Raw genomic sequence first — 12,913 nt, 5'->3', positions numbered from 1 at the left:
TTTACATGGGACTTAGATCTAAGAACAAAAATTAGCTTATTGCTCACCTTAAGCTCAAACCTGCCCTTCTGCAACCTCCAACCACTGGCCAGAATTCTACCACCTAGCTCATCCAATCCCCCTCTCCATCTGCAGATCAAGGGCAGCCTTTGCTCCCTTCCCAGTTCTCAATCCTGAACTCCCTATGGTTTCCTCAAATGTCAAGGCAGCAGGGCAGGAGGACGCTGTAGGCTCCAGGAGCGAGGGAGCGTCTCTCCCGAGGGGCACAGAAGTGAATGTCCAGTGATCAGGGAGGGTGCTGGAGAGGGCCCTAGACTAGGCTGCCCAGCAATCCCTCACTCAAGTTCTCTCTTTGGGGAGCATCACAGGGGGAAGAGGGGGGCTGGGTGATACATAATTTATACATAACCCACCATGCCATTTCAAAAGCATTCCTTGAATGGAACTTTGCTTTAGTAATGGCTTGGGGAAACCTTGGTAGGGTCATTTTAAACACATATTCTTACAATGTCTCCACTTTGCGTTGAGTCCGTGGGATTAGGAACTGATCTGCTAGGTGGAGCGTTCCTACACTGTCCCTCAGTCCAGCAGGGTAAAGGGCCAGTACGGGGGAAAACAAACCACCGTGTGCACGGCCATGGTTGCCCAATGGGTCACCATGAACATCTCTTAGACCGGCTTGAAATTTAACTTCACTGTAAACATAGTCAAATTGCCAAAGTCGGCAACTGCAGGGGAAGAGGTGCCCAAAGAAGGCAAAACAGATGGACAGACTGATCTTTGGCCTTTAAACCTATTCAAAGTAAAAATGTGATCATGTGACTACCATTAAAGAAAAAGAAAGGGTAAAAAAAACAAGATGGCATCCTGTGTGTGAGCTGACATCGCCGGCCCCGTGGTGGTCACAGGGCCACAGTGAGCACAGGACAGGATTCAGTATTCTTGAACATCCATTCATTACTTTTCCTGGTGGAAGTTTCCCCCCCTCAGGAAAAATAAAAGTGTCCCCAATAAAGGGCTTAACGCTGCCATGGGGAGAAGCAGAGGCATGGATGAATTTGCCCGGTACCTGTCCAAACAGCCACCACTTTCCTGCGCCCGCCCCCTCCACTCCAAACAGCAGTTCCTGCCCAGAAAACCCACGTGTCAGCGCCAGCACACAGCTGGGGCCAGACACCGAGCCCAGTGAGGTAAACAACTCCTATCACAGCCCTTATCTGGTTCACACACTGTCTGCACGGGCGGATTCAGGGAGGAGAGAAGCTGGCCAGCTGGTTCTTCTTTCTGCCTCCTGCCAATGGGATCACAGAGAATTCTTAGCCCAGAGATCTCCTGTTATCCTGAAGAGCCGCAATCCTAGCCCTTCGCAGACACGTGCTCTGGGATCTGTACACGAGCATTTTACAAACTTGTCTTCCAAGCCCTGCCTGCATGAGCAGAAAGGACTTGTTCTTTGAACACAGGAGCTCTATAGGCAGAAGGGGCGGGGACGGGGAAGGTGAGGGAGACAGGTCCCAGTGGGGGAGGCAGGACCAGGTGGGAGTGCACTGGGAATCACACGTGCCAGGAGGGGAGAGAGGCAGGCCCAAGACTGGACAGGAATGAGCTGACTCAAATTTCAACCTGTGTACTGCACCCCGCACTCCATTTTCATTGGATCGTAACTGTTTGCGCCGTTATACCCAAATGAAGCCTTTGGCCACAGTGAGAAAACAAAAGAACACATTTTTAGTGATCACTCATTTTTTATATACTAAGTAGAAAACTTTAAAAAAAAATGTTATTACCTGGTTTGTTCTTGCTGCAGTGTGTTGGGATCAGGTATAAAAAATCTTACTCGAAAATGCAGGGTACAGGGGAAACCTCCTACAACATTTTTCAAAAACAAATTAAAATTTCCCTTTAAAAACAGTCAATGCACATAAGCGGCAGCTCTCCCTAAGTGATGCATTTCTCACTACACTATAGCTTTCCCATTAAGAGCATTAATATATATATATATATATATATATATATATATATATATATATGAGTGCATAAGGTAATTGACTGTTCAGAAATCGTCACGTCTATAAGAAGTAAAATATTTTTGCAACATCAGCATAGAATGAGGCTTTATCTACAATACTTCCTAGTACAGGCTTAACTTAGGGCTGTGTTCATACGGTACATTTTTTTGTATTAGGAATTTTAAAAAAATTTCTTAAATCAGCAGAATATACAAAATTCACCAAGAAATATTATCTCCCACAGATAGAGATTTTACACTTTTCAAACATTTCCATGTACATTCTCGATTTTAACACTGCTGTGGCCAGGCGAGGCTGCTACTGCTAGCTCCCTTTTACAGGCTTAGAGTGTGACATCACTTGCCTTAGGCCACACAGCTGATCACAGAACCGGAAGGATAGCCCTGTGGCTTCTGATTCTGCTAGGCCACATTTCAAACACATTTTTATACTAAAAGACACATCATGCTTTTAATGCTATTCAATAAGTGAATCCCAAAGTGATCAACATGTCAGCAAATACTACATAATTCACATACTCAAATATGGCTTCATGCAACAATACCAAGAGTCAAAACTGCTTGTAGGAACAAAATAAGCCCGTTTCTTTTGCTAGCTACGGCAATACGGGAGTACCAGGTTGTGCTGCTAAGAATCATGTCCTTCTTCATGTCAGTCTCGCCCTCCCTGCTGCTCGGTAATAGTCATTGGCCCTATCTAAGGGCACAGCACTGACTTGCCCTCTGAAACTCGAGCCTTCTCCACCAGGGGCCTCTCACTCACCTCCTCTACCTTAGTTCATGCTGGGCTCCACCCTGCCCTCTCTTTAATATCGCCTCTCTGATCTTTGGCTTGGGTCAAAGACTCTCATTGGTGTGTGTGTGCACCTATGCACGGACCTGTGTACAGGCGCCTGGGTGCCAGAGTGGGTGGTGCTGTGACACTGGGTGCAGGCTGAACACCTGCGCATCGGGGGATAGCTAAGTCCTCCCACTGCCTCCGGATGGCATTCCGGCTGCACGTTGTCACTTAGATTGTAAGTCATCACCGTGTGCCTCGGACAAGCCTCCACGTCTTTCTCACCCTCCTCTGTGCACCCAGGGCATCCTATCATGTGCCCCAAACCACGCTACAACTGTCTGCCATTTCAGAAGCATTCCGAGAGTCCCCGCACTTGGCTGTGAGCTCCTTAAGGGAAGAGTCCAAATCTGATCTGATCTGGACCAGATTCCCAGAGCTGAGCCGGGTGCCTTGCCAAAGCCTGAGGGAGTGCACCAGGCAGAGGACGAAGGACAGCCCCTGTGCGTGTCTGTGTGCACGTATCCCTCTGTGAATGGAAAGGAGGCCGGGGGTTATCTGCACAAAGGCTCTGGGGCTCCCTGGGGGTACTTCTGAATGCCAAGGACACACCCATGGGAGACAGGGATCTGCGGCCCAGGCTCCAGGGGAGAGCAGCTGTGGGATCGGGGTCTGGACGACTGTTTCTGCTCCTTCCCATCTGGGGGCTAGGGTTGCAGCATTTGTGCGTGCACACTTCTGTGAACAAATCCACCGCCTTCACCCCTCAACCACTCACTGGCCACCTCCTGTGTGTTGGGGGGGGGGAGTGGAGGGGGACTCCAAGGAATGCAGAGAGGATGCCCTGCCTCTCACTCTAAGCTAAGAAAGGTCATCCTCCCTCACCCTGCAAGCTCCTTGACAAAGAGAAAGGCAGGTAACTAGGAGCTGAAGGAGAGAGTGTCCCGGGGCACGAAGCGGAGAGTGTAAATGTAAGCGGGGGCAGAGGGATTCAGGACTTGCAATAGGGGAAGAAATGGGATCTGAGCAGCTTTAAAGAAGGACAAGGTTTGGATCTAGGCAAGCAGGAGGGAAAGGCATTGCCAACAGAGGGAACAGCATGAAGGCAGGCACAGAGGAGTGTGTCTGGGGCCTAAGGTGCAGAAGGAGAAGTAGAGTGTGATGCTGAGAGCCCGCCGAACTGGGAGTTAACCTGCCCTGGGGCAATCATCACGGTGGATGAGCTGTATGTTACATTTCTGATGCCGCCTACCTGTGCCTTGGTTTCCCGTGACTGGGATTAAGCTGCTGGGAAGGACTAGGTGTGTGTGTGTGTCAGCCTCTCTGTCCCACCCTGCCTCTCACTCTGGGCTAAGAAAGGCCATCCTCCTTCCTTATAAAAAGAAAGTGGGTTCTCTGGCTCTTGGCTGCCTTCTTCCACCCTCCCCTGTCTTGCTCACAGCTGGCGGGAACCCCTGGAGGCTGGTCTGGAAGCATCTCACTCACGCCGCCTGGACCACCTGGAGTCCAGGTTCCAGGTGTGACAGGCACCCTGATGATTAGGGGGAGAACTGGGCCACGATACACTAACACCAAATGAGTGTCCAAATGAGAAGGTCACACCCACCTTTTAGCTGCTTCCTGATGGGCTTGCTTGATTCCAGCCACCTCTGCTGGTTAAGAAAACATAAGATATAAAAAAACCAAACTGTGCAGAAGTCTAGCACGTCTTAAAGGGACGGTACTCACGGGAGAGTCCGCTGATTCCTCGCCATGCTGCAAACCAAAATATTCCTTTTCGGTCACGCACAGGTGGTTGTATGCCATGTCCAGGAGAACTTGACCGGTGTCCTGTTTCTAGGAATAAAAAGTCGGGTGGGTAACATTTTAAAACGAATTAAGAACCAGTGGTCAAAAATCTTTACTGTTTGGCTCAGTGGATAGAGCGTCAGCCTGCGGACGGAAGGGTCACCAGGTTCAATTCCGGTCAAGGGCATGTACCTTGGTTGCGGGCACATCCCCAGTAGGGAGTGTGCAGGAGGCAGCTAAATGGATGTTTCTTTCTCATCGATGTTTCTAACTCTCTATCCCTCTCCCTTCCTCTCTGTAAAAAACAATAAAATATATTTTTTAAAAATCATTACTGTAACCCGGCCAGTGTGGTTCAATGGTAGAACGTCAACCCATGAACCAAGAGGTCAGGGGTTCGACCGCCCGTCAGGGCACATGCCCAGGTTGTGGACTCGATCTTCAGTAGGGGGCACATGGGAGGCAGCTGATCAATGTTTCTATCTGTCTATCCTTCTCCCTCGCTCTCTAAAAATCAATAAAAAGATAACATTTTATTTTAAAAAGTGCTTACTGTAAATAAGGAGTTCAAACTTTCAGAGATTTTATGTGCACACATATCCCAAGATAAGAAATGCTTTAACAAAATGCAAGTTCAGAAGCCACATGGTACGTGTGGGAAGCAGGCTAAGAAAAACGACCCAAGGAGGGCTGAAGACAGCCCAGTTTAATTCTGTCAGACTTCCCGCTTCCCCTCAGCCGAGATTCCCCAAGCGATGAAGCCTTAATTGGGAAACTCAGCAGTCACAGCGAGCGCGCCCCCGTGCCCCACCCGTGGCTTATCCCCAGCAGAACGCTAATCCCTCATGGGCTCTCGAAGGCTCCTCCGGAGGCAGGGACTGCGCACAGGGCTGAACAAGCTCCCTGCTGACCACGTGAGGGAAGAGGGCTAAGAAACTCCAATGACACCCAGAATACCCTCAGAGTGCTCCGGCATGTGACACCCTGCGGGATTATCTGCCTCACTGCTCCTCGTCATCTGAAGTGAGAAGCCGGTGGGGACATGCAACCACTTCACATCCAGAGTGGGGCTCAGCCGCCTTCACCACTCAGAGCTGACGCGGCAGGCACGAGGCTGAGCATGGGACAGAGGCACAGGGGTGTCTGCTCCTGCCCTCTCTGGGGACAGAGTTATCGGGGGTGTCCGCTCCTGCCCTCCCTGGGGACAGAGGCACAGTGGGTGTCTGTTCCTGCCCTCCCTGGGGACAGAGGCACGGTGGGGGCAGGGGGTGTCCAATCCTGCCCTCCTGAGGCCAGCGGGGGAGCTGTGAGATGCTCAGGGCACTGCGAGCACACAAGAGGACAGCACCAACGTTTAGCTCAGCCTGGAAGCATGCCCCCTGCAGCCCCTGGCCCGGGCCTGGGAGGGTGGCGACTCAGGAACACCTCCCCTATGCGTGCAGGAGCGGGAGCGGGAGCAGAGAAAAGAATGTGAAGCAGGGACCTCTGCACAAAGGCACAGGGCCAAGAAACAGCGAGGGGCGCTGAGGAAATGGCAAAACCTACTTCAATGCCCCGACTTCTCGGGAAGCCTTTGAACCAAACCACTGGCCTGAAGGACAATTTGAGTCAGAAATAGACCGCGTATAGAAGAAGCAAAAGCAGTTTTGTTTTTTTAGTTTTTTTAGGGTATGTGTGTGCAGATAATGTACCTGAAAATAGGTCGCAGCCACTAGGAAGAGGACATTAGGTAACTGTCAGGCCCCTTCCTGCAGCCTCTGCCTTGGCTCGGTCTCATGTTATCTGATCTGATGCGGGAACAGGAGACACGCCCAATGCCTGCACACATCCCCTTTCCCTGCCGAGGGCCTATTCCTACCACTTCCTCTGCCCTGGCAATCTCCATCCCCAGGGAATCACAATGGTGTGGAAAAGATGACTGGTCCACTCGTTCCAAAACCGTGAGATTCCCTCCCCCTGGAGTGAGACACGCTCTCGGTGTGTCAGAGAGCTATCTGCTCCCCAGGTTGAAAGGATTACTTCTATGACTTTACATCAGATTAAATTTGTTATTATTATTATCATTATTATTTTTGTTAATCCTCACCCGAGGACATTTTCCCACTGATTTTCTAGAGAGATTGGAAGGGAGGGGGAGAGACAGAGAAATATGGAAGTGAGAGAGACACATGGGTTGGTTGCCTCCCACACACACCTCACCAGGGGCAGGGATCCAGCCTGCAACCGAGATATGTGCCCTGGACCGGAATCGAACTTCTGATCCTCTGTCCATGGGCCAACCCTCTATCCACTGAGCCAAACCCACCAGGCTTAATATATTATTAAGAACTATAATCCACTGAACATCCCCGAGGAGCCAGACAGGATACTAATACGTGCTCTTTATAAACACAACGTCTCATCTTTGCAAAGTCACCCTCAGGGACTTCTTCGCCGATAAGCAAACAGGGGCCCTGGAAAACTCAGAGTCTTGGGCCATCGGCCGAAGGATGATCTGCCTGACGCAGGCCCATTGAATGCGAAAGCCTGCCTGGTCCCCCTGCACTGCCTCTCTTCTGGAGTGCATAATCCTCCACGCCAGTATCTCTTGTGCACAGCTCGCCCAGGTCTCAAAAGAAACAGAAACATAGTAAAGGGGCACACTTATAATAAGCACCAAGCCTCCCTCCCGATCCAGGCCCCATCCCACGAGAGCTCGTCGGTCAACGGCCAGCTCGCTCCCTGGGCTGGGCTAAGGACAGCCGATGACCAGGCCAGCTTCCCTGATCGTGCCCGCTCCTGGCAAAGACCATCCAGGCTGCAGGGGCTGAAGGACACAGTGCAGACAATCCCCACGAGCACAGGAATATAAGGCCCCGGAGATTCTAAGCTGCCAGCAGGCCCCCTCCGCTTCCAGTTCAATGTGAGTAAGCTCTGACCCGGCGGCCAGAAGCCTGGGGAGGCAGCATGGGCCGCAGCCTGATGGCAACAAAGACGTTCTCAGCCTGGAAGGACTGGGCAGCCGCTGAATGCCAGGTTTACGGGATCCCCACTCCGGGTGGGTGCTTTCCTTGTCCTCGTGCACAGGGCTCGCCACTCCTTACACACGTTCTTCGCTGGGATTCGAAGACTCTTGCTCTTGGTTTCCTCTTCCCTCCCCAGATAGTCCTCTGTCTCCTTTGACTGCTCTGTCCTCATCTCTCCAACCTTTGAACATCGAACCTCCTTCGTATCTCCTGCCCACTCTCTTCTCGGGGAGCCTCATCCAGTTTCATAGCCCCAGACACCATCCCTACCCGGGGATGTATACCGGCCTAGACTCCTGACTCATATTTCTAAGGCCATGGCTACGTCCCCTCGAGGGTGAGTAACAGGCATCTCAAATGGTTACGACAGGATGGTCACTTCTGCTCCCCTCGCAGCCTTTCTCATCTCTGTAACCTGCAACTCTGTCCTCCGACTGCTCCGGCCCAAAACCCGAGTCACCTTGAGGCTTCTTACACATCCCAAATCCCGTCTGCCAGCCAGTCCCACTGGCTCCACCTTCAAAGTGTCTCCTGACTTGGTTTACTCAGCCACCTCCACACTACAACACTGTCCAATCATCATCTCTCCCCGGGGGTGGTTACAACAGCCTCTGAGCCCTTGGCCCCAGTCTACTGGTGACCGAGCATCCAGAGTGACACCAAGAGTCAGATCATGTTGGGTCCCTACCCAAAGCTCGCAATGCATCCTTCCTCCTTCAGAATGACCTATAAGGCTCTGCACAACCCTCCCCACCTCAACGGACCTGCTATCTCTCTGACCTCAGTCTCCTTGCTTATTCTTCTCCCGACACAAGGGCTTGGCACACTGCTCTACAACCACACTAACCAGGATGCTGCCCCAAGGCCTTTGCACTGCCGTTTCTTGAACCTGGAATGTGCTTCCCCCAGAGAAGGACAGGGTTCTTTTCCTCTTCACTTCCTTTAGGTGAGGCCTTTCCCGGCCACTTGTATAAAATGACAACCCCACTTCCCGGTCCCTCCATGGCACTCTCCATCTTCTTATCCTGCTTTATGTTTCTTCCAAACATATACAACCACTGACAGTATACGTTTGTTTATGGTCCAGTTCCTCTCTGGGATTTTGCTGTTTTTGTTCACGCCTCTATCATTTGTACCCAGAACAAAGCCTGGCACATGGTAGGTGCTCAGTAAACATCTGTCAAATAAACATTCATGTTCTTGTCAGGAAGAAGTCGCACAGCTGAGGAGCAGCTCCCGGTTGACAACATACATGTCAGCAAAGGAGTCAGCTATTAACTGTCAGTTTACAGCCACTAGAAGAGATACGTGTAATCTTTGCGGAGCAGGTTCAGTCACAAAATTCTACAGGTGATGATGTCAAAAGGAAACACCATCTAGAACAAAGTTTAGTGAGCCAAGAGCAGTTGCGTTTTGAGGGAGGTACATCTGATTTTGACAAAAGGGCCCTACATCGGTGGTCCCCCAAACTGTCATGTGCATCAAGATTGCTTGAGGGGCGTTAAAAGGCAGATACTCCAGGGAGCGTCTCAAACACCAGGTAGGACAGGGGATTTCTATTGTATTTCTAACACGCATCCATGGGGTCCTGAGGCACTTTCAGAAATATTTACCAGGGCTGCACCACCCAGAGTACATACAACTATTTACATTGTAATCAGCTAAAATAAAGTTAGTCCGGTGTTCTAGCCGCATGTCCAGTGCTCCATGGCCCTGTGCGGCTAGTGGCCCTGTGTTGGCTGCTGTGGACACAGGACACTTCCTGGCACTGCAGTGCTGCCCTAGGGGGTGTCTTTTCTACAAACTGGTTTAAGAAACAGGTCACAGGTGTATTCCCAGGCCCCTAGACTCTAGACTAGGGATGTCGAACTCAATCAGAGAAGGGGCCAAAATCTAAAATCCAGCCTAAATCGCGGGCCGAATGGTTTACTGAACAGTCATAAACTGTCATTGTGATGGGAACGCAGCGGAGTGCAGTGATGACAGCGCGGTGCGGGCCACATTGCAAGGCCTGGCGGGACGGATTTGGCCCGAGGGCCTTGTGTTTGACACATGTGCTCTAGACAATCACACGCCCTTGCTGGGCGTGTCCTTCTACAATAATGCCCCCCCCCCCCACCTGCAAAAGAGCGGGGCCCCGACCTTAGAGGAGGCCTGGGTAGCTGTGGGAGTGGAGGGGGCAGTTGGGTAGAAAGTCAGGGAATCTCTCTCTCTACTGTCCATTCCCACTCTCTGCCAGGAGAGAGGCCCAAACTCCAGTGTCCTTAGTCATCTTGTCCCCTGAAGGCAGACAAACCCGCTGACTTGACCCTGAACCAGGAAGGAGAAATTAGCCCTCAGGAAATCTGCCCTCGAGACCCTGACCCAGGCTCAGCAGAAAGCAGAAAGCAGACCCGGGCTCAGCAGAAAGCAGGGTGGGGCAGGAGCCACAGGGGTCAGCTTTTGTTGGCCTTTCCATTCTTGCGGCCTTTTATCAACCTCCAGTTATTCTCTCATCCCCCATCTTCTCTTTCTGATACCTTCCCTTGCACATTGAACTTTCCAGGCTGGGGCAGATGCTGGCAGCCAGCCAGGTTGGGGTTGACCCCTTTAGGGTGACAGGATGGGAGCGATAGGCAAAGGTCACGAGCCTCTGTGGTAACTGCGGTGGAGGAGGAGGTGGGAGGCAGCAGGACTGCTACTCTTCCTGCATCTTTCTGCTGGGACACTGGAGACCTCACTCCTAACCCTGCCTCTGCCTCGGGCTTGAGGTGGGAGAAACCAGGCCTCCCCTGAGCTCTGCCACCTGTGAGGCTCACTCCCGTTACCCTCCTCCAGGCAGGACCCACCCATTTGCACAGTTAATGAGCACCTGCTCAGCCCTATGCCTCACTGGGAATTAAACCTTGGACCTTTCGGTATAATGGAACGACTCTCCAACCAACTGATCCACATGGGCCAGTGCGTGGACATAGTTTTTTAAGGGTCTTTTTACTCCAATCTCAACTTACAAGACCTGAGATCTCAAGCTTTCGTTTTAAAATAGTTTTTCCATCTCTTGATTTATAAGATGAAGGAAACATTATTTCTTAGGGGCATTACCTCAGAAAAAAAATAAATAAATTTGGAGAACTTACATTAACTTTAAAGGTCTGTACCGAGCCATCTAGAAAGCGGATGCTGCACACGACTTCGGATCGAGCTTTCTCTTTCGGCAATTCTGAGGTGCGAATGTTATTAATTCTTCCACCAAACGCACGTAATCGGGAGGTCATAACTATCGCTGAATAACCTGCAACAGAGGATGCACCCGTTAGCTCTCTGATATGCAAATTAACAGTTACATGCAAATGCACCTCTCAGCCTGCCAATCCCAAACCTGTCTGCTTTGATCTTCACAATAGGAGGACCTCACGAATAATGTGAACTATAGATAAAAGATCATGCTTCTGCTTAAGTTTTGACTTCTAGGAAGCTCTAAGCAAAGCATATTGTTAAATTATGATATGTCTATAGAATTACATGGCTTGTTTGTGTTTTATTATCTTAGCCAGATAATATGTTCCCTCATATATATGTATTTCCCATGCTTTTAATTTTTTATTTATGTTTTACTATTTTATATATTTTTGTATCCTACCCCTAAGGATTATAGAACTAAATGTGATATAAAAAGGAAATAAAATATGAAGGCATTGACTGATAAGTTAGACTGTATTAAAATTAAGAACTTCTGTTATTAAAAGACACTATGTAAAAGAATAAAAAGGCAACCCACAGAAATATTTGCAAAATCTATAAGTATACAAAGAGCTCCTATGAATCAATAAGAAAAACAAGCAAACAACCTGTGAGAATAAAGAAGCCACATCATTTGTCAGTGGAGTGCAAGCTAAACCCACAAAGCACTAGTCCTACGTACCCACCCGAACGGCTGCAGGGAAATCTGACCAAACCAAGTGCCGTGGTGCACAGGGGACCTCATGCACAACTGGTGAGGGCATTCTGTTTGGCGGTACCTCCTAACCTGAACACATGCATATTAGTCTGTGACATAACTCTACTTCAAGGCTATTCCCAACAGAAATATGTACATTTTTCATGGCAGCACAGTATGCCGAGTGCTACTTCCTTCCTCCTGGCTCACTAAAATACATGTTCAAGTATCTTCATAATAGCCCCAACCTAGAAAAGACAGAAATGGGTAAGTTGTGGAGTAGCACACCGTGCATGACTATACAACAAAGGAAATGAAGGAGCCCGGTCTGGCTCAGTAGAAGAGCCTGGGCCTGTGGACTGAAGGGTCCCAGGTTGGATTCCAGTCAATGGCACATGCCCAGGCTGTAGGCTCAATCCCCAGTAGGGGGCGTAGGCAGCTGATCAATGGTTCTCATCATTGATGTTTCTCTCTCTCTCTCTTCCTCTCCCTTCTTCTCTGCAATCAATAAAAATATATTTTTTTAAAAAAAGATGTCAAAAGCAGTTCTATGAATTTTAAAAAAAGGAAATAAAGGAACTATTGTCACATGCAACATGAATGAATGTCTCTAATGGTATGTTGAGTAAAAGCAGCCAGACCTAGAGCATGAACACAATTACATAAAGTCAGTTGGGCGCTAGATTTATTGGGATAATCACCTAATAAGTTAGGTACTGAAATGTCTAATCACTAGGGTGTAACGTCTGATTACCTGAAACTAATAGAATAATGTATGTCAACTGCAACTAAATTTTTAAAAAATGATTTTTTAAAATCCCACACTTTTCCCTTTTGGTAGCCCTTTGGGGCTCAGTAAGATGCTGCCCCACTCATGAATCACTTAATAAATCCAGATCTAAAAAAAAAAAAAAAAAAAAAAAAAAGCAGACAAAACTAGTCAAGTTTATAGAAAACAGGATGGTGGTTCCCTTTGGGTGTAGGGACTTAGGGGGGCCCAGGGCCTTCTGGGATGCTTATACTATTCTATTTCTTGATCTGGATGCTAATGAGACTGGTGTAATCCACTTTGTGAAAATCCATCAGGCTCTACATTTATGATTTGTGCACCTTTATGTACATGTATATCAATAGCAGGTTTATTTACAAAGAATACATGTCTGAAGAAGGGATTTGTGGGTATGTTAGCATCTGACCATGGTATATCCAGGCAACAGCAAGGAAAGTGGTTTTACTAGTGAATGTAATTGTGGAGTGGTCGGCTAATAACCTGAAAAAGTGTGCAACTGAGCACACGGTCCCATCATGCAGGCAGGAAGCTAAGGATCAAGGTCAGTTTAAGGAATGAAGCAGGTGTAAGTCTGACGGGGTGGGCAGAAGAGCAGCTAAAGATGAAG

General features: G+C 49.2%; 1 protein-coding gene across 11 annotated transcripts in view; it reads right to left on the bottom strand.

Annotated features, from left to right (window-relative positions):
* The window catches only part of PTPN3 (protein tyrosine phosphatase non-receptor type 3), a 127,184-nt gene that overhangs the window by 59,157 nt on the left and 55,114 nt on the right, over nucleotides 1–12,913 (bottom strand). For 7 of the 11 annotated variants that reach the window (XM_036433060.2, XM_036433061.2, XM_045579928.1 and 4 more), the window contains exons 2-5: nucleotides 10,717–10,871; nucleotides 4,536–4,643; nucleotides 4,414–4,459; nucleotides 1,788–1,866 (exon numbers count right to left, since the gene is read on the bottom strand). In XM_036433060.2, the coding sequence (XP_036288953.1) occupies nucleotides 1,788–1,866; nucleotides 4,414–4,459; nucleotides 4,536–4,643; nucleotides 10,717–10,871 (388 nt within the window). Of the gene's footprint in view, nucleotides 1–1,787; nucleotides 1,867–4,413; nucleotides 4,460–4,535; nucleotides 4,644–10,716; nucleotides 10,872–12,913 lie in introns of those variants that run through there. The other 4 variants (XM_036433066.2, XM_036433069.2, XM_036433071.2 and 1 more) reach the window with 3 other exon arrangements.

Source organism: Pipistrellus kuhlii, unplaced genomic scaffold (assembly GCF_014108245.1).
Source record: "Pipistrellus kuhlii isolate mPipKuh1 unplaced genomic scaffold, mPipKuh1.p scaffold_m20_p_12, whole genome shotgun sequence".
Taxonomy (NCBI): domain Eukaryota; kingdom Metazoa; phylum Chordata; class Mammalia; order Chiroptera; family Vespertilionidae; genus Pipistrellus; species Pipistrellus kuhlii.
Note: the sequence above shows the minus strand (reverse complement) of the source record. Positions and strands in the feature narration are given on the sequence as shown.